At 44.2% G+C, this 27,427-nt stretch overlaps 4 protein-coding genes, 1 long non-coding RNA gene and 1 other non-coding gene across 7 annotated transcripts in view; 3 read left to right on the top strand and 3 right to left on the bottom strand.

Annotated features, from left to right (window-relative positions):
* Nucleotides 1-1,956, top strand: part of bean1 (brain expressed, associated with NEDD4, 1) — a 36,920-nt gene extending 34,964 nt beyond the window's left edge. Inside the window, exon 5 of the mRNA XM_070977684.1 lies at nt 1,314-1,956. Coding sequence (XP_070833785.1) covers nt 1,314-1,704 — 391 coding nt within the window. The 3' untranslated portion in view covers nt 1,705-1,956. The remainder of the gene's footprint in view (nt 1-1,313) is intronic.
* A 3,862-nt stretch (nt 1,957-5,818) lies between these two features.
* LOC139341265 (uncharacterized) lies at nt 5,819-6,384 on the top strand. Its single transcript, XR_011602997.1, has 3 exons — nt 5,819-6,003; nt 6,118-6,205; nt 6,295-6,384. It is a non-coding gene; the product is annotated as an uncharacterized lncRNA (long non-coding RNA).
* A 1,959-nt stretch (nt 6,385-8,343) lies between these two features.
* On the top strand, nt 8,344-14,813 carry LOC139341246 (transmembrane protein 41A-B-like). The gene is made up of 5 exons (XM_070977656.1): nt 8,344-8,483; nt 11,745-11,895; nt 11,988-12,149; nt 12,440-12,578; nt 12,692-14,813. The coding sequence occupies exons 1-5, from the start codon at nt 8,344-8,346 to the stop codon at nt 12,925-12,927; spliced, it is 828 nt and encodes a 275-aa protein (XP_070833757.1). The 3' UTR covers nt 12,928-14,813.
* A 112-nt stretch (nt 14,814-14,925) lies between these two features.
* gpr155b (G protein-coupled receptor 155b) lies at nt 14,926-25,040 on the bottom strand. Of its 2 annotated transcripts, none has more exons than XM_070977655.1 (20): nt 24,918-25,040; nt 24,157-24,371; nt 23,814-23,961; nt 23,601-23,730; nt 23,319-23,497; nt 23,076-23,228; nt 22,819-22,886; nt 22,387-22,558; nt 22,020-22,175; nt 21,666-21,749; nt 21,408-21,531; nt 21,243-21,327; nt 21,060-21,147; nt 20,674-20,902; nt 20,450-20,527; nt 20,099-20,253; nt 19,752-19,847; nt 19,604-19,668; nt 19,388-19,525; nt 14,926-18,463 (listed from the first exon to the last, which is right to left on the bottom strand). In XM_070977655.1, the coding sequence occupies exons 2-20, from the start codon at nt 24,312-24,314 to the stop codon at nt 18,415-18,417; spliced, it is 2,355 nt and encodes a 784-aa protein (XP_070833756.1). In that variant the 5' UTR covers nt 24,315-24,371; nt 24,918-25,040; the 3' UTR covers nt 14,926-18,414. The 2 variants fall into 2 exon arrangements, with proteins under 2 accessions (XP_070833756.1, XP_070833755.1); XM_070977654.1 differs by having other exon boundaries at nt 14,926-18,405; nt 24,918-25,022.
* Nucleotides 23,208-27,427, bottom strand: part of ciao2b (cytosolic iron-sulfur assembly component 2B) — a 28,640-nt gene continuing 24,420 nt past the window's right edge. The window contains exon 6 of the transcript XR_011602996.1: nt 23,208-23,218. The gene's annotated coding sequence lies outside the window, so the exon portion shown is untranslated. The remainder of the gene's footprint in view (nt 23,219-27,427) is intronic.
* On the bottom strand, nt 26,309-26,390 carry trnas-cga (transfer RNA serine (anticodon CGA)). Its single transcript has one exon. It is a non-coding gene; the product is annotated as a tRNA-Ser (tRNA).

Here is a 27,427-nt window from a genome sequence, read left to right as displayed (position 1 = left end):
CCGTGAACAAAACACCCAAAATCATGTAGATTCTTCCAAATTTCTCCCAACATCCATTCAGTTTCAGCATGTTTCTGTTTTACTTTTTTCCCAGCATTTATTTATTTAAATGCAGCTTGTTGAAGACGTTTTATTCATTTGCTTGTATTTTGTTTGGGAACACTGTACAAAGTACCACTCAGCAGGTATTCGAGGTACTCTGTAAGTTGTGAAATGGCTTTGACGCAGACTTCTCACCTGTTTCTGGCATGTTGTTCTGTAACTCTGATCCTCTGACCTCTCAAACGCAGAAACTGGAATCCCCTGACGGCAGTATTAAACACACTGGCAGGGACAAGCCAGAGGTTTGATGTTTAATGAGCTCTGCTGGAGGGAATATTTTGCACGCACATTTTTAAATGATAACATGTTGTGCTGATAAATGCTTTTGAGCTGCAGAGTGTAATGCAGTCTGTGCAGCGCTGAGGGGAGCGCTTGCAACAGTTCAGTGTAGTTTCATCTGAAAAGACAACAAGGAGGATTTTGAGGGTTGAGCCACAGTTTTTGGTGAAGCTGGGCTGCCGGCTGGAGGACAGACCGGCTGGATGCTGGTCGAGGCGGGCAGAGATCACAGGAAACACAGAATTAGACAGGGATGAGGAAACCACAAGGAAGCTGTGGATAAAAGCTAAAGCTTGGCTGACCTGTGAGAACCACACAGGCAAACTGAACAATGAGGGGCTGAACAAACAAGCAGGGCTGATGAACTGATGAGCGGCAGGTGTGACTGACGGCAGGTGTGCAGGAGGAGCAGAGGTCGGAGGCGGGAGGGAAGCCACGCCCACATCACATACACACATATTCGGATGGAAACAGGAGATGAACACAAGGGGAAAACTGGAGGACAGGAGGACAAATGACTGTGACATTTTGTGTCCCTGTCAGTGTGGAGAGACAGACGAAACTGGACAGCTGTCAGCACACAATGGATCATAAAGTCAGCCGTAACGTAGCGCACACACATTACATCGTCCAAACTGGGGCAATGGGATTACACTCAGAAAACGACATAATGAAGGTGCAAACTGCGATGAGCTGCCGGTTCCAGAAGTACTTTTCCACACCATAAATTCACATTTAAACGTTTCTCAATGTTCCTCAAAATGCAAATGCAGGAGTCTCCTGGTTAATTTTACGATACTATAAATTGATGCTGTGTTCATCAGTTTTAATTATACAAACTTAATTTCTGAAAACGTTGACACTCATGAATTTTGGTTCTCCATCTTTACCTCCGAGTACTAACTGCTTCATTTTTGCTTTCATCTCCATAGCTACGATGAGTGTGTTGGCCCAGGTTCGACTCAGATCTACATACCCACAGATGACCCGCCTCCTTACTCCCTGTTGGACCCCTGTCAGAGAGGGGCAGAGCAGGAGGAGCAGCCTAACTACACCAGTCTGGATCCTTCGCCATACTGTGGAGAGACCTCAGCCAGCGCTGCCTGGTTCTCCCCCTCCCACTGCCCGCTGGGACTACAGGAGCGGGAGCATCAACACATCGCCTCCATCTCCTTCCCGCTGGAAGCGGCGCCGCCTTATGAGTCAGTGCTGGCCGAGCAGGGACAGCCCCTCCCTCTCATGCCATGTGACCTTTATAAACACCAATCAGAGAGGGGGGATGATGGCAACTCCCGGCAACCAGGGGCAAACCAGATCTTGTAGAACAATTAATTTGCCTCCTTCACCTGCGCCGTTGGTCGTCCCCAGTTGAATTAAACGAACACTTGTGATGTGAGGCACGAAATGGCTGTTAAGAGCAGCTGTGACACCAAACAATGGACACCAAATGAGACGTAAACCTCTTCCACACAGTTGCTGACAGCTAATGAAGCTGAAAATTTGCTGAGGTCAGCTTCTCGGTGGACTGACATGCAGCCAGGACTCCAGTTTTCAACAGTTTAACTACAGTTTGTTTCTGAACAAAAGAAAAACTGACCGATTGCTTTGTACTGTAAAGTTTCTGGAATGACAGCAAAGACTCTCCTCCGTCTGGTAATAACGCCATTGTCTAGTTCAGTTTTTGCCATGTTTTGACTGTTAATCTCTCTGTCTGAGGACTGTGTCATGTGTCACGTTTGGAGTTCATCGCACTGAAGAGGACAGCGAGCTGACTTTGTCCGTGGGAGAAAGACTGAGTGTAAAAACATCAATGTGATATTTAGTGATGTAGTTTAAGGTATACACAAGTACACAGAGTGCCCCCCTCCTGTATATGTTTTGGTACGATCCTCACCTGTCAGTCTACTTAAATGTTGTTTGGAGGGAAATACCGCTTGTGTTGCGTGTGACATCCTCAACTTCCAGAGCACCACTGCTGGTTTCCAGTCTCTGTAGTGTGTTTAGAGCAGTGTGCTGTCCTGTGGCTTCCAGTGTGCTGGTAGTATCAGAATGATGAAATGGTTGTGACCATAAACCGATTAGGAAACTACCTGGACGGGAAGAGTGAATTATTATTGTCTGTTATGCCTTTGAGCAAAGCACTATGATGATGTTATGGACGTCATTGTTAAATATCTCCAGCATACATCTGTCATCGCCGGCGATGGAGGTTCGGCTTGTCTGCAGTTGTACGAATCATCATAACTCTTTCTGTCAAGGGCTCTGGTCTTAATATCAATTCTGTAACTGGACCCCAGCAGCAAAATGTAGCCTGAAGCCCTCCACCTGATCAGGTCGGGCTGATGCAACAAAGACGTTACACATTAAACTGTAGACCTTCACACACTGTCCGCTGGAGGAATGGATGCTTCTGACTTTGTCTTTTTCTCTCTGTTTCGCTCTCATGAAAGAATTAACTTGGCTTCAGCCACCGTGGAGGTTTTTTCCTTGTTGCACTAGAGGTGAAAACATCTTCCTGGTTAACCTGCGGTAAGCAAGAAGTGCATTGTTTTAGCTGCATTGCATAATTCATCAGATTGCTAATTAAGGAAAGAAACCAGGGCCAATACTCACTTTAGTCTCTGAGGTTTCAGTTACTAAACCCGAACTCTAATTTAGCCATAGCTTAGCTTAATTCTGAACATAAGTACATGATTAAATAAAGCATAATCCAGGCAGTATTATGTGCAGCCATAAAGAATGAAACCAGATATTCGCTGCTGTTGAGCCGAATACCTCCACTATGGCCACCAGAGACCCTGTTACATCACCTCAGAGCTCTCTGCATTTTATAGAGTTTAGCACGATGTGACAAAGACAGAAGCAAAGGAGCCATGTTTCAATACTGGTTATGTGTGGAGGGAAACCCTGGAGGCAGCGCATCATCATTGATCAGCGGTTATTGAAGCAGGAAGTCATTTGATGCTGAGCTTTAATAACAGTGAAAATGTTATTTGTGGTTTTAGAACAATTTGTCCGGATTGTTTTATCTCAGATTTTAATCCTTAATTTAGGAAACTGTCCTTGTGTGACATTGTTTTTATGTTAAAAGATGTGCCTAATAGCCTTCAGACTGTTAGCTTGGACACTGTAGCCATAATATGATAATCTCAATGCAACTAACCCGGTGCTTTGCACTGTTTGTGTTCGGTTATGTCACGATGTATTGGTTTACTCGCGTGGAAGGCCATCTCATCAGCTGAATCGCTGTTAAATAAGGCGTGATGACACGTTTTCTCAAGTGGAAAAATGACAGTTTCAAGCTGTCGTTCCAGCAATCAGCTTTGTGGTGACATTTTGGTTCAGTTTGGCAGCTGTAGACGGATGAACTGCACAGTTCACATCCGTAGTTTAGTGTCCCAGCACTGCTTTCAACTGTTGACCAATCAGAGCCATGAATCAGCCCATTTCACCTTTTGATTATATTGTGATGGATCAACAGTCACTCTTTAACCACCGACAACGACACCGACATCGCTGCAAGCTTGAGGGAATCTTTAAGAAACTGCTCTCAATTCAATGTGTTCAATTCATCCTCCACTAATGCGCCACTCATTTCCAGTTTCTCTCACTGACTTTTAAACACATGAGGAAATATGTAAAAATTGATTGGCTTGAAAGTAAATTTAGAGGAGCCACATCAGCCAATTGGTGATTTAGTGACAATACAGTCAGTGATGGATTGTAAAAACGAGTGTAACTAAAATAATATTCTTAGTAGTGCATCAGTTTTACTCATTTTCAAGCAAGCAGAGCCCTGAAACTTGTAAGCTGTGGAACTTTGTTTGAAGTTTTGGTGTACTCGTAGTGTTTGAAAGTAGGGGATTTACTGACTCCTCTGCTTTATTTTAAACACTGTCAAATTATAAAGTTTGAATATTCTCCACAAATGGAAACAGGATGCTTTTCTTGTCCGTTGATCTTGATGCATCTTATTGCAAAAGTGCATTTATGGAACGATTTGATGCTTTGTTAGCTTAGAGGAGAAGTTGTAAAGATGATCAGAGCTGTCAGTGTTATAGTATTATAGTATCATTATGAAACACTTGCTGAGGAGTAGAAAGAAGTATTTTTCCAGTCTAGAGTTGTTTGCATATCATGACTTTTTCCGGTCGGCACTGCTTTGTGGTGCGTTCTCTGTAAGTAACTCGTATGTAAATGTCCTACACTTCCCGTCTCCCCTCTCTTTTCTTTGTCAAGGCAACAGATGTCATGTATATATTAGCGACTGCGGTCAAAAATGCTTCTTTGTATTAGAGATTTTGTTGAATATTTTCTTCTCTAGAGAGAAATGAATAAATCTCAAGTGTTACATGAAACTCAATATGTGAATTTTTACCCCAGAAATGAATAACTGGACTCTTTATTATTTATTTTATTGCTGAAGAACTTAAACCTGTATTGTTATCTTTCTTCACACAGCACTGTGCTGTTTGTCCATCCACACACACACACACACACACACACACACACACACACACACACACACACACACACACACACATTAAATTAATGAACTATACTTTAGCCACCTGTAATATACAAGTCTGATGAAGAGCAGCGAGAACACATGGCTGATCATTCTGGATGACTGATCATCCCGGCTGAGCGTCACTCCAACAAATATTTGACAACGCTGACATTTCTCTTGACGTTTCCTGTTGACTCACTGGGCCGTGTGCAAAGCTCCTCTCTCCTTCAGCATCATGCAAACATCTGAGAGCCCACTGCCTGCCTTCTGACCACTGTGTCACCACGAAATGAGAGCTTCAAAACCAGAAACCTCCTAAACAACGTAAAATGTCGCTATGTTTGATGTTTATTAGAGGAATGTGTTGAACTCCTGCTGTGACGACTGTGTGAATCTGAAACCTGTCCGTTGACCTGCCGGCAAAACCTGAATGTTTGCATCTCTAGAGTTAGTCCTCACTCGTGTCCACCCTCAGGCTCATTAAAATAGGCTTGAATTTCAACATTTTTTCATCCACTGCAGAGGTTTGGATTGCTGCCACGTGTCATTTAGAAGCCAAGCAAACTGACACTTATTCTCAATTTTTGTAAATGTGATGATTTCAGGTTATTTAATAATGTGAGAAATTCCACTTAGGGTAACAACAGCCATAAGAAAACCTGAAAAAATCTTAAGTTATTTTCAACCGAAATCACCAGTCTGGATAGAAAACCCTAATGAAAGCTCACTGTCAGCATTTTAGCCTCCTTGTCAGTGTTTCAGTTCAAACTCAGCCTGCTGAGTCCTCCATGTCACTACTGTTTACCACTGTTTTCTGGCTGCTGTGCAGATCTGACACAATGAGTATGAGCAGTTCAGAGTTTCGCACATGCCGTACTTTACAGTACAATGAGTGAGTGATTTATTTTTGGATCCTGTTTTCTTCAGACTGATCTGGGTGGATTTTTAAGATGCTTTACACGCAGACGCACACAGCCTGAGGCTTGGCTTTGGCTTGGGCTTGGCTTGTTGGCCTGGTACTTAAATCAGAGTCACAACAGAGACGCCATAAACATCAACTTCATCGTTCAGGACCCACTGACAGACTTCTGCTGCAGAGTTTAAGGGCAAACGTGAGTTGTTATTTAAAATCTTTTCAGCTTTTACCGGCGATTAAAACAGATGGTTAATTTTCATGGTGCAATGGAGGGCAGAGCGTTGGACTAAGCCTGAGTGCTCTCTTGTAGATCATGAAGGTTCAGATCCTGTTCCTGCTCCTTGTTCTTGTGGTTGGGCTTTATGCGAAGGCGGTCGTAACCACTGAGGATACTGAAGGTACTACTGCGTGTGGACTACCATACTTGAACAGCATTAACCAGTAACTTTGTGGATTTGTTAGTGACAGGCCTGTTCCTACCTTACAGCTATCCCAGAGAAAAAGGCCCTGCCAATGATTCTGGGCAGTCGTGTCGCCTCTTTGCAGCTCGGTGGTGTACATCCCCACCACAGGAAAGGTCAGGCTTAAGTAATCACATTATGACATTTTCATGCTACGTTGTAAAAGTAAGTCTCAGAGCTTTGGGCTAACTTCTTCTGATTTGTAACAAATTTGTAACTTTCCATGCAGGAAAGAAACGCAGTGGTGGAAAACGCAAACACTGAGGAGACAGCTTTGAAAACCTTCAAAATGTGGCTTCAACTGTTTCAGCCCAAAGATGCTGAATAAATAAACAAAGCAATTAAATACATGTTGTTGTGTTGATATGTTTTATTTAAATTTTAAGAGGATAAAGAGATTCATTTCTTGAAAGGAAGCCACAAACTGCTTTATTAGGGGATGATGTGAAAAAAATATTCAATTTGAGAATTTTTTTTAAATTTTTTATTTAATTCTAATAGTCTAATAAATGTGATGTTATGTTATTGAGTGTGCAGGCATGTTATATAAATGAAAAATTCAGAAGCTTTAGGAAAGTGAAAGTACGAATACCACACGGTGAAAATACTCCACTACAGGTAAAAATCCTGCATTCAAAGCCTTGCTTAAGTAAAAGTATGTAAGTAGCATCAGCAAAATGTGTACCAAAAGTAAAAGTACTCATTTTGCTGTAAAACGTTCTGTAATCTGATGTTTCTGGATTCATATTGTTGATTCATTAATGCCTGTGCTGCATTTTACTGCTGTACATGTGTAAGCTAATTTGAACTACTTTACATACTGTTGGCTGGTTTAATCTACTGCAATGCATCATGTTCCATAAGATCAACATATGTTTATAATGTGGCTGTCCTGTGAGAACCACACGTCTAAAAGGTCAGAAAAACAAGCTGTTTTTACATTCGTGACAATGCATTTTCCAGATACCAAGAGGAATTTTAAAGAGTTTATTTAGCTGAAGGAGAATTTTCTCAAACCATGAAGGAAAACTTCATCCTCAATAAAATACGTGGTTTTCACTGGAGATAAAGGGTATGAAAAATTGTAATCACATAAGTACCTAAAACTGTTAAATAGAAGAAGCTTAGTGGAACTTTTCCTTCTGCTCCTCCTTCTCTCGTCTTCATCCAATCACAACCTGACACACTCACCTTAAAGCCAATCATCTGTCAAACTTTGGATGTGTCTGCTGTCATTCACATAACAAAGCCTTACATGTCTGTTACAGACTTTGGCATGATGCTTGGCTGGAAATTACATGCATTTCTATAGATAACGGTCACTTCCTCTGCTGTGTTGCTACCTAATGTCTTTTCTGTCACTTTGTTGCGCCTCTACAGAAAAGAGCCTGTAAAAATATTGAAATATATCATAACCTGAACAAAAAATCCCTTAAAAGAAAAAAGGAAAGTCCATGGAGTGAAGAAACAAAGATTTTAACTTTACTTTATCATTTTGTCATATTTCTCTATTTACTAGTAACTCGGTGGTGAAATCAGAATGCTGCGTAATGAGGATCATGATCCATTAATACTGCCACTGCATTATGTAAGTTTATATCATTTCATAATCTGACGCCTATGAACTCCCCATGGCCTTTAACATGTCGCCCTCTAGCGGCTTGTTGGTGTAACTACACATTCAAACTGAACTCCCTAAGAAAGTTCAGCTAAATTCACTGAATTTGTTCAATCTTTTGGAGCAAGTTGTGGACAGAATAAATAAGAAGGGTCAAAATAAATAGAAACCGCAGTGAAACGCTGGGAGTTCTGGCTGCTGTGGACAGAGTAACAGTCACAGGGTCTTTTCCCTTAAGAAAGTTGTTGGTCGCCGGCTGCCATGTGATCCGTCTGCCGAACGCAGCCAGAATGTCAGCCGTCATTTGCAGCCTGTTGCCCGGTAAGCGACACCCCTCTCCGTCGGTGTCGTCCAACTGAACCGCAACACGTCGACTTTGTTTCTTCCTCGCCTGTTAAATTGAGGCTGAGTCTCCAGCGGAGTTTGCCGGCGAGCGGGAGCTTCAGCGCGGAGCAACATGCGCTCTTTGGCGGGACTGGCTGCCATTGTGGCGGCGGCGAGCGTCTACCTCTACCTGCTGTCCGCTCACCTTCCCCCGGGACCGAAGCACGTCCAGCCGGGCGCCGAGGGGGAGGATGAGGGGGTCCAAGAGTACAGGTAGGTGCAATGTAAAGACACAGAACAGCTTTAAAACCCGAATCCCTGCTTACGTATTATCTGATTTATTGATTGAGTTTCTCTTAAATATGTTATAAAGTAGCTTATTGTTATTTTGCTTTGAGCACTGTTGACATGAAAAAAATCCCTTTATAGTTAGAAACTACTTGAAGTGAATAGATATTTACTGTTTTTACACACACACACACACACACACACACACACACACACACACACACACACACACACACACAAACTGACGGAGCAGCCACAGTATTCATTAATCCTGCCTCATGCGTTAAGCAGTGGTGGAAAGTAACTGAGTTCATTTACTCAAATACTTAAGCAGAGGTTTGAGATACTTGTTCTGTACTTGAGTATTTACATTTTCTCCCACTTCTTACTTTTACTTTTGATTGTATTGTAGCAAATATTGTCCTTTTCACTCCACTGTTTGTTGTCAGCTGCAGTTATTTTAAAGTATGTAAAGTTCATTAAAGTGACTCTTACACATGAATGCACTTATATTAATAATGCATGATAGAATTTATAATTTTAGTTTTACTTTTGATATTTCAGTTTTATTTTCATGCTAATACTTTTACACTTTTGCTTTTGAATGGCAGACTTTTACTTGTAACTGAGTATTTCTACTCTGCAGTATTGCTACTTTTACTTCTGAGTACTTGTTCCACCACTGGCAGTGACTCAGTGATCGGTGGCTGAGGGTTTTCCTCAACATCACAGTAACGAGAACATCAAGAGGCTGAGAAACTAAATCACTCGCTGCCATAACTCTGAAACTTCATGAACCCCGGCCTCTGCGCGTCCCCCCTTTTGATGGGTCCCAGCCTTTCTGGCCTGCGACCCCTGATCATGACTCAGTCTCCTTATGACCTGTCATCACAGGATGTGGACATGAATTGTGATCCAAAGAGTCGTTTCCCTCCTCGGAGCGTTTCAATTGAAGCATTTGAGTCCAGAAGGAGGTGAACGAAAAAAGCAAAAATAAGAGAACCACTCATCGTCACGAGTCATCGTGACCCCTCATATTTACCCTTACGGGGGGTGACCCATCAGCTGTATTTACCTTCCTCTTTCCCAGTGCATGCTGGGATGGGATCCCTGTGAGGGTGAATACAAATACAGCCAACAGATGATGGATGAATTTTTTGACATTCTGTGTAACACAAGTCTCTCATCTCTCATATTTGAATGAAAAACACTGGCGTTGCCTGTCAGATCTGTGTCACAAATTACAGTCATCATCATCATCATCATCATCATCATGTCAGTATGGCACTAAAATATGAAATATCGTTTCTATTCACATCTCCTTTTATTCTCTCTCCTCTCGGTACATTTTGGACCGATCACATTACTCCTCAGACTGTGTGTGTGCGTGTCTTAGTGTGTTCTAGTGCTTTTGTGTATTAGTGTGTGAGTGTGAGTGTGTGTGTGTGTGTATGTGCGTGTGAGTCTCGTAAGTGGTATGTTGCAATGTGCCAGACAGTCAAGTGTGAGGTTGTCGGGGGATGATAGAATAACGCCGACCAAGACAGTCTGCAGCCAAGAGCGGGACCCATCTGTGTGTGTGCGTTTGCACCCATTCACTCGATATTACTCATATTATAATGTTACTTATCGAGTCTTTAAACATGACGTGAGTGAACCCAGTGGAGCTGCGAAGAAACACAAACAGAAGAAAAGAAAGCATTGAATTCAAGCAAGGGTCCATAAATCAGATGCTGCAGAGGCAATAAAAAGTACATAAAACCTCTTTATAGCAGCAACAAAAAAGACATGATTGCCTTTTAGCTTTCGTGCTGTCGGTGGGACAGACCTGGTTCGATGACCTCAGCGATGTGACGGAGGAGCATCAGTTGTCTGTGAGGTGTGATGCACTGGGAGCACGGTCAAAGTAATAATACTGCGTCTAATAGACAAAGACATACACCACGTTTCTGAATGTTTTTTAGTTAACTGACATCTTTTAAACCCTGGAATGAACTTTTGTTTTCTGCTCTCCTTCTGTGTCTTTCTCACAAACTGTCACTCAGCGGCCTGAATTTTGTGACGCCGTCAGTCATTGCTGCTGCTTTTAAGGCTGAAAGTTGTCAGAAGATTAATTTCCAACAGTCAATTAATCATTTGAGTCATTTATCAAGTTAAAAAGGGGGTCCAGGCTCTGAAACGTGAAGATTTGCTGCTTTGCTCGGTTTTAAATCACTAAATATCCTTCGCTTTCGGACTGCCGTTTGGACAACGCAGACTTTGACGACGCCGTCTTGGGCTTCAGGAAGTTGTTACTGTCTATATTTCACTATTTTATGATATTTTAATGTGTCAGTTAATCAAAAAGTAATTATTGTAGCTCTAACTCTTTCAAGACTCTCAACATTAAACCTGATGCCACCCCCTGTATGAATACACGTGTATGTATGTGTGTGTGTGTGTGTGCATGTACAGAGATGGTGTGTGTCTCGTGTGTGTCTCATGGGGTTATGTGTAAGCCAAATTAAAAGTGCCCACGATGACACATTTCCCTCCTTAAATACTCACATACATTCATGCAGCTTCATGTATCTGAGTGCTCACACATCATCAACCTGCTGACCAATGACAGATCAGAGTGTTTGTCCAGGGACCAGTAGAAACGAGGAATGCTGAATGTCAGAGCAGGTGGGAGAGGAAGTCTGCATCTTGAGTTTCAAGGGGGGGATTTTGGGGTGTGTGTGTGTGTGTGTGTGTGTGTGAGGGGTGTTTTCCTACCCTCTGCTAAAGTCTGTAGGCAGTGACACTATTTCTGTCCCTCAATCAAATGTATCCTGTTACCCACCCACTCGCGTTCGAGGGCGCGCACACACATGCACACACACGCAAACACAGCTGCCTACTCCCTCCTCGAGATGATCTTTCTTCTTCCTTTCCTCAGAAACGTTGTGAAAATTAGCAGCCATGTTTTGTTGTGCAGAGATTCTCTTATAATGCAATCGAACGATGCTGCTGCTGCACCAATGCAATGACAGCGAATGGATTTTTGTTGATGGTGCTAAAGTAATGTTAATAATAATAAATTAAAATCCCAAAAGCAGCATGAAAATCCATTTCAATTCAAGTTCTTTGGACTTAATCTCCACCAAAGAAATGATCCTTTGTTTCTTAACAAATGCTAATTTTCCAGAGCGAAGGTGTTGCAGATGTATGTGTGTATTACTACTAAGCAAGCAGTAACAAGTTTTGTTGTGTTTTTCCATCCAGGCTGAAGTTCCCGTCGGACCTGGACGAGCTGCGGGAGCTCGCAGAGATGCTCAAGTTTTATAAGAAAGAACATCACAGCTATGTTCTGCTGCTGTTCTGCAGCGCATACCTGTACAAGCAGTCCTTCGCCATACCTGGCTCGTCCTTCCTGGTGAGACACACCGTTCATACCATAGACACAATGACACGATTCTGACAAATGCTGCTTGGCTGACCTCCATCCACTGATCCATCCTCCTTCAGAACATGCTCGCCGGTGCAATATTCGGGCCCTGGGAGGGTCTGCTGTTGGCCTGCCTGCTCACCACTTCGGGCTCCACGTTCTGCTTCCTGCTGTCCTCTGCGTTTGGAAAGCAGCACGTGGTTCAGGTCTTTCCCGAGAAGGTGGCCCTGCTGCAGAGGAAGGTAGGCGTCTCCAGTCAGTAATGAGATTCTGCAGCTGTGCCAGCTGCTCTCTGAGCCTCAGGGCTCATGTAAGCAAGCTGACATGCTCACAATGACAGCGTTAACCTGCTTATGCAAAGAATGTAATGTTTCCTATGTTCAGCAGGCTAACAATTGCTAATTGGCGCTTAACGCAGTGCAGCTAGAGTGATGTGATCGGGTGTTTGGACAAATAAAGATCATCTTTGTCCTCTTTATCTTCCTTCCTTCATCTCCCCTCCTCTTCCTCTCCTCTCCTCCTCCCCTGTCAGGTGGAGGAGAATCGTAGCAGTTTGTTCTTCTTCCTCCTTTTCCTTCGTTTCTTCCCTATGACTCCTAACTGGTTCCTTAACATCACCTGTCCCGTCCTCAACATCCCTATTTCCATTTTCTTCTTCTCTGTGCTCATAGGTGAGACTACACACACTCTAAAACACACACACACACACACACACACACACACACACACACACACACACACACACACACACACACACACACTAAGCTGCTGTTTTCTCCTCCAGGCTTGATCCCCTACAACTTCATCTGTGTCCGCACGGGCTCCATCCTCTCGGAGATCTCCTCTCTGGATGATATCTTCTCATGGGGGACGCTGGCCCAGCTCCTGGCCATCGCCCTCATGGCTCTCGTCCCTGGAGCGCTGATCAAGCGGTACAGCAAAGCTCACCTCAAGGTGGACGACATGGACAGCAACGGACCCTGCCAGACTGAAATCAAGCAGGACCGAAAGAGACGATGACTCATGGGATGGAGGAAGAGTCGTCGGGTTTGGTTTGATTCCCAAGAAGACTTGAGATGGAAAAAGCTCTCTCCACTGGTAGGCATGCGACCTTTTGTCCTCCGCAGCCTTGTGATTTCTGTAAGGTCACAGCAAAGGCTCATCATACCTGAAGTATGATCTTCTCTGAACGTCTGGAAATGTCTTCAGCTCGTGTTACGCTCGGCTGTAGGCTACAGTTTCCCAAAGATCTCTCGACGCTAAGACACAGAGCTTAAGTTTCAGGGGAAATCTTCACATGGAGCTACAGAGCTTAAGTTTCAGATGGGCCCTGAAAATCATTCAATTTACTATAAAATAAGCCTTAAATGTTGCTCTTAAGGTGCCAGATCGTTCACATCCTTGGGAAAATACTGAGCTTATGTTGATGTTACAGTAAGGCAGCAGCTTTAAATGGATAGTTTAGGTTATTTGAAGTGGAGTTGTATGAGATGCTTATCCAAAGTCAGTGTTTTATCTACAGTCCTCAGTGTGGAGATGCAGCAGGAGCAGCAGTGTAGGACACTTAGCTTGCCATCATTCAGCCTTTTTCCTGATGAAAAATGAAGCTTTTAATATGCCTCTCCCTAAAGCCACGGTCCAAACCAGACTCCATTTACAAAAATGGTAATTTTATCTCACAGAGCATGGGAGTTGTAGGCCTCAATCAGATAGTTTGTTTGTGATATTGTGTGCCTTCAGTGCTTTAAAGGGTTAGTTAGGATTCACCGAAGTCACACAAGAACACAGACGAACTGATTAAGGCAGCAGCAGACTGCTAACTCCTGTGTTCTGCGAGGTTAAATTGCTCTTTTTGTTAAGGGAGTCTGGTAGCTTTGAAGAGAGCTTAGATGGATAGAACGGCTTTAGTTCCCTATTGGAAATGGCTGTATGATGGATAGATAAGGTGGGGGAAATATTCTAAATATATCAAACATTTAAACTAGCATTGATTGACATGTTGCTGTCGTCCCTGTCCACAGCAGTACATTAGCCTCTGCTGCTAAAATAGCGCAAACTGTCCCGTTAAAATGAACTAAATCACCTCAACTGTCACTTGTTCTCCTTACACATCAGTAAGTCGGTGTGCAGCCATTACAGTCCCAGGAATTGCATGGAAAAAAAACGCTATCTGGACTTTTGAATGTCTCGATTGAGTGTGTCTCCGTCTTTTCCCAAAACACTTACTCGTGTCTTAATGTAGCTGTGGCTGCATTCACGGATTAGTTTTACAGGTGTGATCTCTTCAGATGCTCTCAACAAAGTGAAGACAAACGGCATTTGAACACCGAATGGGATTTAACAGTCATGAGAAGATCACACCTGGTGAATGAGGCCTTTAACTGAGGGCGGTGTAACTGATATACTGTTTGAGTCAGGAAATGTACTATTTATTTTTTAATCAGTGTTTTGCATCGCAGTGAGTATATAGAGAATAGTCTTAAATTGTAGCTTATCAAAAACATAAGCACAGGAGCAACGGTTTGCTCTGAATTCAGGTCTGCTATCGAATGAAGATCTGGATGGTGGACTGTGTATTTTAGGGGTATTTCATGATTAATAAATCTTTTGGTAAATGTGTATGTAGTATTTTGGATATCAAATTTTTTAGGATTTTTACAGCCCGTCTAGCTGCTCCCGACACAAACGATGGAAACGTTTGTGAACGTCAAACAGACCCAAGTGCCAAATATGCTGTTTTTATCTGCTGCTCACTTCCCGACAGCTGAACAGAGTGAACGGAGGTGCGTTGTCAGCGCGGTGCAGAGGCAAAGATAAAGATGTTTTCTTGTTGTTAATGCTGCTTTTAGCTTTAAAGGGCTTTGTTTAGGTCTCAGGATGACAGATTTTTGTTCTGCTCTTCTTTGACCAAAAAAAAAAGGATAAAGAAAAACTTCTCCAGTCTGCTCAGGGGAGACAAAATCTTTTTTTAAATCCAACATGTTGAGCATGATGCAGGTTTTTTGTGGAATGTGTAAAAGTGTAATAAAATCTATAAAGCCTGTCAACTGTTGCGTTTACTAGGGTTCAGCTCTGAATAACAGAATCATTGATTATGTGCAGTGACGATCTGAAACGAGGGGTTTTGGATGCAAACAGTAGTTTATTTGTGCCTTTCTGTCGGTCACACATTGACCCTGATTGATTTACTGCAACACACCAGAAACAAAACATCCACATTACACTGATCCTGCAGACCAACAACACACAGTTACACACCCCCATTAAAATCTCCCTTGTCCTCTCTCAGTGCTTCCCTACACTAACACACACACATCACACAGAAACTCAAAGACACTTTTATTCATGCACACGCACAAACACACACACCTTCACAATGGCAAAGGCAGGCCCTCGACAGCTCCGTAAACACAAGGACCTGATGTGAATTGCATGAACTTGAAGGGAAACTTCTGTATTTTTCAATCTGGACCCAATTTTCCATTTTCTTTTTGCCTCTAATGGAGCCAATGATCTTTGAAGTTCTTCCAGTGTTGAGCGCTGCAGACAGGCTGCAGAGAAAGCCCTGCAGATGTTTGCACACCGTCAGTGTACGTCGACGAAAAGTGTTCAGATTGTTGTTCTGTGTCTGAGAACATTATGGAAGGGAAACTACAGGAAAATAAAAGGATTGTCCTCCTTTGCCAGACTTCAGAACGAGATTTCTCTTTGATGACACTTTGTGAGACATAACAAAAAGACCGGATCAAACAAAAGGCATGGAATAAAAAAGCACTTTTAGTGAACACTGATGGTGCAACTGAGGCGGCAGCCAGCTGCAACATTCTACCTTAATACTGGACCAGTTTTAAAAAATGGCGGCCCCATCGCGAGGACGCAACATCACAAAAGACCATGTGGGCCGAGAATCCATCCTGCCAGGCTTGAAGTTTGCAACTGTTATGCAATATCAGCATCCCGCGAGGATCTACTGGCAGCTACGGCCGTGGTTTAGGTGAGATGGCGGCGGGAGAAGCGACTGTTCATTTGAAAACTATGGCGGCTGCTGCAGAGGTTAGCATTTGTTGAACGAAGAGCAAAGAATGGCGCTGAAGGCTTTTCTCCATTCTTCTCCTGACTGGCTTTGGCAAGAGGTTCACTACCCTTTTGGTTGCAGTTAGGCCATGATGGACAGATGGTTCATCCAATCACCTGCCAAGTGTTTTTTTTTTTTTTAAGTGCCTGCCCTTTTTCCTCCCATGAATGACTTCCCAGATGGCTCTGTGTAACAAACCATCTGGAGCATCAGGTTACCCATTAGTCAGCTGGACAGAAAACATGAAGACGAGGGTCCAGGTTGAAAAAAAATGTCCCTTTAAATGTGGGGTCAGACAGCAGAAGACATGCAGGCAGACATATATGCACATATAGTTTGTGGGAGTGATGCAGAAGAACAAACTTTGTTTGGACACAACGCTTCAGGTGAAAGGTCAAGGGTCACTGCTAGCAGTTTTTGACATTAGTGTTGTCTGTGTCAGGCCATGTGTGCATATATCACCATCCAGACGTCTTCTGCAGTCCTGCCAACACACTGTAAACTTCATCGTAATACCACAGATCAGCAGCACTTAGCAGGCAAACAGCAGCTGTAGTGTAGTTAATGCTGCCAGTCGCTCACTGGGAGCCAAACAATCTGTAAACAGTTCAGTCGTGGTTAGAAATTACAGCCTCGACTCAGAAACTCAATCCAAGTCAGTTTAGCCTGCAATATACAGCCAGTCATCCAGAAAACGTCAAAGTAATGTGAGTTCAGGTCTGGCCTGGGCTGAATTCTTCCATTACATTTTATGACATGACCACAGTCAGTCCCAAACACGTTTCAAACAACACAATTCCATGAGGCAAAGATGACAAACATCCTCCGCAGCGTCGTCACAACACAAACATCCGGTGAGTTGCATAATTTCAAAACGTGAAATCCAGTCAGTGCAAAAGGTTCAGTGCTGAGCACAAGTCTGCGCTGCTCCGAGTCATGCAAGCAGTCAACGTAGACCAGAGTGGCTAAAAGACACAGCGTGCAAAATATCAAATACTGGAAGAACAGGCAGATTCTTCCATCTGAGAGAAAACAAGACGACATGAAACAGAACGAAGGGGCAAGAACGCCGTTGGCTTTCAGTCAGCGGCCCTGCAGCTCATCGGCTCAGAGCACACTTACAGTACTGTCAGTTTACTGGTCTGCTTTACGGTCCTCTCACCACCTGCATGCAACTGCCACAGAAATACAGGCTGATGAACGGCACCTTGTCCTTGAAACAAAGCTTATTTGTCTTTCACACCCTGAAAATGTGAATTCACTGGCTCGCAGACGAGCTTCCCTGTCACGTCATGGAGAGCGATGCCATCTTGTTCACATCTGAAAGTGGCTAAAATCAAAGAGCGGTGAGAAGATTTTAACAAAAGTGTCAAAAAGTGTTAAAAAAAAGGAGTGAAGAAGTCAGGAGAGATGAAGTCCCAGCAGGGAGCGCTTGATTCTTCTTCTTTCTTAACGGACTCCACAATCCCAACCATCGCTTCTTCTGACAGCTGGTTCTTTCATCACAGCTCCGGAAATTTCTTCTCATAGTAGCTGGAGGCAGAAAATTTGGGTGAAGCCTGAATGGAGAAGCAAGCAGCAACCACCATGAATAACCTCAGAAACCTGCTAATCACCTTCTTGAGTACCACTTAGCATCAGCTTGGAACAAACCTGTCGGCCAACACGTTACAGGAGGTGAAACTACAGTAGGAGCAGAGGAGTCAGGTTCTGGAGAGAAGTTGTGGGTGTGTGTCACTGATATCAACACGATTAGCCTTCCAGAGCCACCTCCTGAGTGTGTGAGGGAAAAACTGCACCATAAGGCACTTCTGCTTTGGCTCTCGGCCCTGGTGGTTGCCGCTTGGTACCTCCTGTTCCCATCCTCCTCTGCTATGCACACCCCGCCTCCTTTCTCCTCATGTCCCGGGACCATCCCTCCTGTCTCTCCCCCCTATGTGAAGCGGTACAGCAGGGTGGGTTCATCCCTGAAGCTGTGCCGACCGGACAGGTGGTCTAACACTCCTCCCAGCTGAAGGTGAACGGCGTACAGTTGGGCCTCGGCTCGCTTGGTGCAAAGGCCCCGCTCAAGCAGCCAGTCCACCAAGTCGCTGCCCCGAAACACGCTTTCTAAATGGGGCTGGGGGTGTTGATGGGGATGGGGTGGGCTTGAAGGAAAATGCTGGTAGGGATTGGCTTGGTTAGACTGGAGCTCCTCTGGGATATCAGACTCGGATGCATGTGCTTGGTGTTCGTTCTCAGGCTCAAGCTGGGGTGGAGGCGAACACCGGCCGCAGGATTCAGCTGGATCGTGACTTTGGTGAATCTGGCGCAGGTTCTGCTCCTCGTGGGTAAGTTGCTCCTGAGGATGTGGGTGCAGGCGCTGGGGCTGATGGGAGGGGGGGTGTCTCAAAGCCTCCTCCTCTAGGCCTTCTCCTCCAAACCTGTCATTATCAGAGGAAGGATTCACCTGTCGAAGCGCTCACACTCTCCCCTGAGCCACTAGAGGGTAGAGGAGGAGTGAAAAGGAAGGAGGGCAGGCAAAGGGAAGCAGGGGGAAATAAAAGCAAATACGAGGGGAAGAAAGGAAAGAAGAAGCATTAATAAATAGGAGAAAGAGGAAATGAAGAGTGGAAAGTATTTCATGTTTTAGAATAAAAGAAAAGAAAAGCACCCAAGACTCATAAACATCCAGAGTGTTTTAGTAAGTTGAGTTTTGGTAGCAGAATGGCTAAAATTCATATTTATCATCTAAAACTGTGAGATTTTATATTTATTACTGCTAATAGGTAAACAAGAGGAACACAATGTAAATAGTTGAGCTAATTTTGCTTTTTTTTGTCCTTAAAAATCAAACTATTACTATAATCTGCATGATACTGAAAAGGTTAAAACACTTGTGAATGAGCAGCATCAGTCACAGCTAATGCTTCTTCTATATTATTCATATCTGCAAACTTGTACTGCAAACCATAATGAAACTTAAAAAGGTGGTAATCTTCAACTTAAACTTGCTTTAAGAAAAAGAAACACTTGGTGGATAGAGATGCTCAGTGACTGCAGCAAAACAGATCAACAGATAGATAACATGCAGAAAGGATGCAGAGAGCAATAGCTGATCAAAGGAAAAGACGATAACAAGCGGCAGTCATAACGTGGAAATTAACAGGGTCAGAATTCTTCTGGCAGGGACACAGCCGAGCAGCTCAGATCCAAAACCAAACCAAACCAAAGCATAAAAGCTCCATTTCCACAAGCTTCACTCCAACGTGTTTCCACTTAACAGAAAAAACTAATGCAAGCAGAAGCTATGGAAGGAATGTGAAACCATCTGATTCGAATCTTTCAGCACACGTTCACACACGCTCTCCAAACAGAAGGCAAAAGGACGCATGCAAATGCACAAAGCACACAAACTGCTCATACCTGCGTGTGTGTACTATGTCTTGCACACATTGGTCTTTGTGGTAGCGGACAAACTGGGTGCAGGTGAGCCGGACCTCCTCTGGTACCCCTGAGGGACTCAGGTCTTGGCTGTCCCTGCCCTGCCACAGCCCCAGCAACCTGGCACAGACATTATTCTGATTCTGGGTGTCTCGCTTGATTATTTGATGAGCAAATCGGATCATCTAGAAGTCTCACCTCTTTTTAAAGGGCAGGATGATGAGGTGTCTGTCCAGACCAAAGATCCCGAAGGAGAGGAAACCCTGGAACAAAGAGACAGAGAGTTATGGATTTAAAGTTCACACGTTCACACGTTTAACACTGACGACTAACACTGGTACAGTACCTGTCCATAGTTTGCTATGGCGCAGAAGAACTGCAGTTCAAGGTAAAGTCTTCCTGGATCTTTGTTGAACAACCACCACAGACAGCTGGACAGGTTCTGCAGACAGAGACGTTCCCCAATCAGACATCAGGACATTTATCTTTACAGTTCACAGCTCAGCTCAGCAGATAAGGAGAGATTTTGGGTGACATGCAACCCTCCACCACCTCAGTAAACTGTGCAAAACACCGTTTTTCCATCAGCCTTTCCACACATCTACTATCTGGAGAATGCATTTTTTCACTTCCTGCTAATTTGCTAACTACACTCACACATTCACACACACTTAATGAGCGTTTAATGCGCACCGCTAGCAGGCTGACAAAGAGCAGCAGACACAGCAGAACGTGTCGCACTGTCTGTTTGTCATCAGTGGTTTGAGGCCCAGGTGGTGGCAGATTCAGCGGCTGCTCAGAGGAGGAAGAACCCTGCTGCTGCCCGTCACACAGCGCCCCACTGTGGCCTGGAGGGGAAACAAAGCAGAACGACCACAAGTCACTGTCTAAACGTCCAGCTCACACTGTTATGAACGAGCAAAATTAATCTCAGTTTTCTGTTTTATTACACAATAAAACATTTTTCTGTTGCAGAAGAAAACAGATCAACATCTTTCTGTTTCATTTCTTAAATGTAAGATGAAAAAAAAAACTGCTTGTTACCTGTGCTGTTTGTGCGCTCCCTTTGTGTGCTGGCGATCATGTCAGGTAACGTCTGGAGAGAAGAGAAGCTGTGGAGGTCTGGAAACACAACAGAAACAGTACAAATATCTGCTGTAGATCATCAGGTGAGTATGGATTGAACTCATTTCAGCTGACAGCACACTCAGATAACATGCAGGTTTTATTCAGGCAGAAATGTTAGTCGGATTTCAGAGCAGAGTTACCTGAGTTGATGCTGCAGGCAGGTGAATTTACCATCTGTGGAGGTTGTTGTTGTTGTTGCTGTGGATCCTCCTGGCCACCAGGGGCCCTCGGCTCATCATTGATGCCCGTCACAGCAGCTCTGCTCAGGGCCTGGTAGCCTCTCTGCTCCCGGTCTCCCTGGCTGAGACCCATCAGAGATATTGCTCCAAGCAGCAGGCTGACCGCGAGCACCACTGCTGTGCAGATTATCTGGAATAAGAGAGAACAGAACATGAGTAAAACGGTCTGTTTACTCTGAGATTAATATAAAATAATAATAAAAAAATCTGGATAAAATAAGAAGAAATAGAGAGGCCAAACAGGAAATAAACAGACTTGAGCCGTGAAAAGAAGGAGTTTTTCTAACCTGAGCTCGACCGTAGAAGAAGGCAGAGTCTATGGTATCAGTCCTCTCTCCTGATATCAGAAGACCTCCAACCATCAGGAAGGGGACCCTGAGCGCACACACACAATGCTGTTCATACAGGTTTCATGTTTTTCTTCATATCTGAGATGAGGAGTGTTGAGGTGTTTGGGTGTGCTGACCTACCCCCAGCCCAAAATCATGAACACTCCTGGTCGCAGTCTCAGCAGATCATCTCTGCTGGTCAGAGCCAGACAGAGAGGGATTAAACCTGAAAAAACACAACAAAACTGCACGTAAATAACGAGCACCATTAATTTTAGCATTGCGTCCACAAATCCACACACTTACCTGTCCAAATGTAGGTGCTGTACAGAGAGCCGTAGAGCAGGGTGAAGGTGAGAATTTTGCCGACCAGATTATCCTCTTTTTTCACCAAGAAGTTCCACAGGATCATACTGACGCACACCAAAAACTAGAGCACAGCAGGTCAAGAACAGGAAAGTGAATGCCTCAAACTCTAAAATGACCTCCAAATATCGCGTTAAGAAAGCATCGCTGGTGAAGCTTTGACGCTTTAAATGACTTGATTTGTGACTGGACACTGACCTGAGCCAGGAAAAGGTTTAAGGCAAAGAGGTGAGGAAGTCTGTTAAATTTCCTGCTCAGCAACATCACCATTATGGTCCACACCTGAGAGGAGAAACGGGAACATGATCACAAATTCTATTCCTGTAATCTGAAAATCACTCAATTATTCATCTTCTGTCAGTAACAACTTCCTGTCCATAAGCTCAAACCACTGCTCCCATGTAACCTAAACCTAATGGAAAACACTTAATCATATTCTCATGTTTCTCATCTCGCCATGCTTCTTTTCAGCATCACTTCCTGTCAGACTGACGGATACACTGAGGGAAAACCGCTGGTCTTACTCCAGGATATGTCCGCTAACATACTCACCAGTGCTACGAGGCTGACAATGCTAATGTTGAAGCTAACATTTTCCAGTTCTGTCACCAGGGGCGTCGGGTCCATTAGAGGGATCGTTAACAACCAGGCCGACACGTACATGATGGGAGCAGACAGAAACGTGCTGATGACCATCCCTGATGTTACCTAAAGGAAGGACGGAGTGGAAGAAATCTAATAACACAAGGAAGAGCACTAACTGACAGTAATCTGGATACAAGAGAGCTGCACTTAATCATAACTTGGATCAGATGATATTCATTTGCCTTGAGAGAATTTTAAGTATGTCGTCTAAAGTGGAAATATCAGAGGACAGAATTGTTTTTTAAAGTGGGATTACTGCATCCATGCCACTTACCACCTCCAGCTCCATGTTGTAGTGTCCAGCATAGATGGCCACACTGGGTGCAGTTGGGAAGACTCCATACAGGAAAGCAAAGTTAGACAGACTGGTGTGGTTGGCGCTTGTGCTGTTCACTCCCACATCCAGAATATCCACCATGTCTTTACAGACCAGCGGCATCACCAGGCTGGAGAGAGAGGAGGCAGAGAGAGCCAGAAAACAAATCCGTGACCTTTTATTAATCACCAGCTGTTTAAGGAATCCACGTTAATGAAGATCAAGACGGGAAACACCGATCAAATACTGACACTCTGTATAAAAACCCTGGTAACTTTAATTATTCGTATTATGCCTCCTCTTACATAGTGTAGGTCTATACTGTATATTGTAGTTACATATGTGATAAATACTTCCTTTAAATAAACACTTTCACATGCGCACACTTACAGTTTGGCTGTGATGAGGAGGATCAAGGCGACTCCAGTATCTCTGGTTAGTTTTCTAAGCTGGCCGACCTGCAACAGAAGCAGATGATAACCTTCAGATTTACACACAGCTCAGAACTGTTGAAAATAGATAAATAATACCTAGCTAAAAAAATAAAATACCGTGCAGTAGAGAATCAAAATAAAATACATTTAGGCTAACAGTAACAAAAGCTTAACTACATCCAAATAAATCAAGACTGAACAAATCAAACTTGCCATAGTGAGGCCAAGGTAAAACAAGGCCGCCCCTCCAAAGGAGTTAGCCAGGCCATCTATGAACTCTGACAGCACAGCAGGGATCTGCTGGCCCAGGGCGAAGTGGGCAGCGATTCCCACTATCACCATGAACACGACTGGGTTCTTCAACACCTGGAGACGTGACAGGAAGAGGGTTAGACAGAAACACAGCGGATGAGAGCTTCAAGTCTGACTTAAAGTTTGCCAGAGTAAGAAAAACACCTGCAGGACTACAACTCCCAGGATGCTAAGAGTGCTGTGCTGTGAATGGCTGGCCTGCCTCCACTTCTGCACCTCACAAAAGGCGAAGCCGATGGGATTGAGGAGCATGAGGGACACCGGAGCAACAAGATAGATGTACTGGAGGTACTCTGGGTATGTGCTCCGATACAAAGCATCGACTACAAACAAGGAGACAGAGAGAAAACGAGAGAGGAATGACTTCTCTTTGAGTCTTAATGACACTGTTTACATCAGTGCGGATGTGTTTTGAGTCCGCCTCACCTATAGGGTATCCTAGGGCGAAGTCATTGCTCTGCGTAGCGAAGATGGCGTACAGGCCGGCTTTGCTGTACCTGCTGTCTGGACTGGCCACCATCAGAGTGAGCACACACACCAGCACAAACACCGTCACCTGCACACAGGATGGGAGCATCGACGTCAGGGCGTTTGTTTGTTGTTACGAGACCACACGAACAAAGACGCACAGACACCAACCTTAGCGACCAGGACGCTCCACAGAAACGCCCAGATGACGTCTCCAAAGTCCAACAGCACCATGTTTTTAAAGAGCAGGGCTGGAAGAGCAAACTTAGACACAAAGTTCCCCAAACCTTTCGCCTGGCTCTCTGTGATGATATCAGCCCTGCAGGTAGAAGTGGAAGAAATGCCCATGAACGCACGTAAGAAGAATGATCATCTTTATCTAAAATTGACATTTGCTTGAGGGCTGCTGTTCATTTTGAACTCGTTTAAAGGGTCAATCAAAGCTTCCATAAGAACTTCCTGGAAAACTGGGGTAAAAACATCACTTCAGGTGTGTCAACGTGCACAGTCATACCTGCCAGCTATGTAGCCACACAAAATGATGCCAAAGCACTCGAGCAGAGCCGGGAAAAGCTTGTCGATGGACATGTGGGGCACCGCGGTGGAGCCCACCAGGGTGTTATGGGATATGTTCTTCCCATGGATCAGCACGTAGTTGTTGGCAGTCTCCATGTTGATGATGGGACAAGGGTCAGGGTGGTCAGGTGATGGCTGGGGAGTATCAGCACTCTGGAGAAATGCAAGGATGGAAAAAAATACCATGGAGGACTAAGAAGAGGCATGACAGAAATACACAATCTAATGATACAGAACAGAGAATGAGACTGCAAATCGTACGTCTCCTGGAGGGAACAGAAAAGAAACTAAGATGAATGGTTTTAATATAAAAGCTGAAGGTGGAGCTGTTGGCTGAGTAACAGTCTCTCAGGGTGCCAAGAATCCCTATTTCCGCCTCTGGGCATGAACATACCGTTAGCTAAATTAGCTCAATCAAGTTACCCCTCTTCATTCAATGACAGGAGACTTCTTCGATCTAACGACGCCGTAGCAAACTAAAACAACCGTTATGTCACGTCGAACAGCCTCAGACGCCAGCTGCTGTCCCATGACACCACCATTGTCACTTCCAGATGACCGTTAGCGCTAGCTAGGCGCATGCTAAAAACATCAGGAGTGCACAGCGTCAGTTAAACCTGAGGGCGCGGTGAGACGTGTCTTCAACATCTGGTACTCACGTATTAGTTGAAATGACTCGTTTAGAAATGACGTGCGCACCTTTGATACTCAGAAGATCATTTCTGCTCAGATATGTACGACATTCATCTGTCCGGCAGCCTGAACAAACCCGTGTTTTTACAGTTCGTGCGCGAGGCTCTTCCCTTGAATCTGACAGCTGCCGAGATTGGCAACGCCCTGAAAAGATGGCTGACAGGCGATTCAGCCAATCGTCGTCGAGATACGATTCAAACTCCGACTTTGATTGGACAAAAGCGTGCGGTCGGGATGCTGCATTCAAGTGAGGAAAGGAATGATTAACTCGTTGGACGTCAACGCTCATTATGTGTTTTATAGCAGGGGAACAGCTACAGTGTGAAAACCCAATAAAATCCCCTAGAAGTAAAGTCCTTAACCGTGATCTTGTCATTCATCTCCTGTAGTTGGTAGCTACAACCGAGAACCATCAACTAAACGTGAAATCATTTTAATAAAGGTTTGATAGGCCCCCATCAATAACCATCACCCACCTGGACATCAAAACAACCATTCACACTCCCTGCACCACTCTCATCTCTCCCCACTGACCCCCCACCAACATTCAGGATCTGTAGAGGATGTGTGGCACCTCTTCAAGAGACAGAAGATCAGGAAGGCATCAGGCCCCCTGCTGTCTGTCCAGCTGACACCCATCTTCACACAAATTTTCAACAAATCACTGGAGCTGTGTGAAATTCCACCATGCTTCAAACACCCAGGGACATATGTGGACTACAGCTCAAAGTTCAACACCATAGTCTTGAAAATCCTCCACCCATAACTCACCAGGCTCCCTGTGCCAGCCTCCACCTGTCAGTGGATAACAAACTTCCTGACAGACAGGAAGCAGAAGGTGAGGCTGGGGAAAATCACATCCAGCATCTGAACCATTAGCACTGGAGCCGTGCAGGGATGCATGCTCTGCCCCCAGCTCCTCTCCTACCCCTGTTAAACCCCTGAACTTTGCAGATGATACAACAGTGATCAGCCTCATTTGAGACAGTGGCAAGTCTGCATACAGGTGGGAGGTCAAACAGCTGGTCCTGTGGTGCAGTCAGAACAACCTGGAGCTGAACACGCTCAGAACTGTGAAGATGACTGGGCTTCAGGAGAAGTCCCTCAACACTGTCCACCATCACCATCCTCAACAACCCTGTGTCTGCTACAGAAACCTTAAGGGATCTATCATCTTCATCAAGAACGTGGAAGTACTTCCTTTCGTCCTTGTTGAGCTGCCTATAATAAAGTCCTAAAAGCTACTGTTGTCTCTCCTCACAGTCACAGCATAGCATCACATAGATAGGAAGGAACTTTCTCTACTCAAGAAGAGCATGAGTTTCCTTTGCTGTCAGTGTTCAGCAGTTCTAAATTCAGAACTATTAATTAATCACCATTAAGATGTGAGGAAAGTACGCTGTGAGCAGGATTTGAACCTGCGCGGGGAAACCCCATCGGATTTCGAGTCCAACGCCTTAACCACTCGGCCATCACAGCGCTCCCTTGTCTTCCAACAATCACATAAAATCCAAAACCTCTGTGTTTGAATTTTGCTTTTGGGCATGCAAACATTGGTCAGTCTAGTTTTCTGGAAGCACTCATCCCTTTCTGTGCCATGCTGTAGATTAACAACCTTCAGTTTTAGGTCTGCAGGGAAAGTCTGACTTCAAGCTGCTTTTGCCTTTTATTCCTGAGGGAACCGCTCCTGTGGTGGTTGATTTTAACAGTTTGAATCACCCTCACACAGGTCAGGAGATCCCATTAAAAGGAATGATTTAATGTCACTTTAAATCACTTTTATCATTTACCTCTGTGGTATGTCATATGTTGGAAAGATGAGTAGAGCTCTGAAAACTCAATGCTCAACATAGAAGAACTATCAGATGAAAAAACATGAATCAGACGCAGTCTTTTTGTCATTTATGTTTGAAGTTATGTGATTGGCTGTAGCTCCTGTCACTGTATTGTTCTTAAAAAGACCGCTTGAGGCCCTCTTGATGATGATTTTCACTCGAACATGATTATCTAACCACCATCAGACGTGTTACTAGAGTGAGCCCTGCTCAACAAACCAGTTAAACAGGTCTCAGTGCCTCTAACATGACTGTGGATCTTGAAGAGGACCTGAGGGCTGGAACATCATCTGAATAAAAGAAATGCATTTGGAGCCAGAGAGTGCACCGCTTCCTTTCTGCTGTCAAACCATCACACACTGACAGATCAAAGAATGAACATTTCTAATTGCTGTTAACTTGACACCAATGTATTAAACAGCAAACTTCCACAGTGAAGGTCTGGAGTTTTTAAAAGATTAGCATGTGAATACTGACACCGCAATCCTCCCTGAAGTCCATGATTTCCAATGTTTGACTTCAACTTAATGAACTGAACAAACGAAATGAAATGGAATATTCAAATATCAATGAGCTGCAGCTCCACCAAACACACTGTATCTAATTTAACTGGTCCACAAGCAAACATTGATATTTGGATTTTCTTCAGTTTGTGGGTTAGCAATACTGTCACAATATGTT

This window comes from Chaetodon trifascialis, chromosome 13, assembly GCF_039877785.1.
Source record: "Chaetodon trifascialis isolate fChaTrf1 chromosome 13, fChaTrf1.hap1, whole genome shotgun sequence".
NCBI classification, from domain to species: domain Eukaryota; kingdom Metazoa; phylum Chordata; class Actinopteri; order Chaetodontiformes; family Chaetodontidae; genus Chaetodon; species Chaetodon trifascialis.
This window is presented reverse-complemented; position numbering and strand designations above follow the sequence as displayed.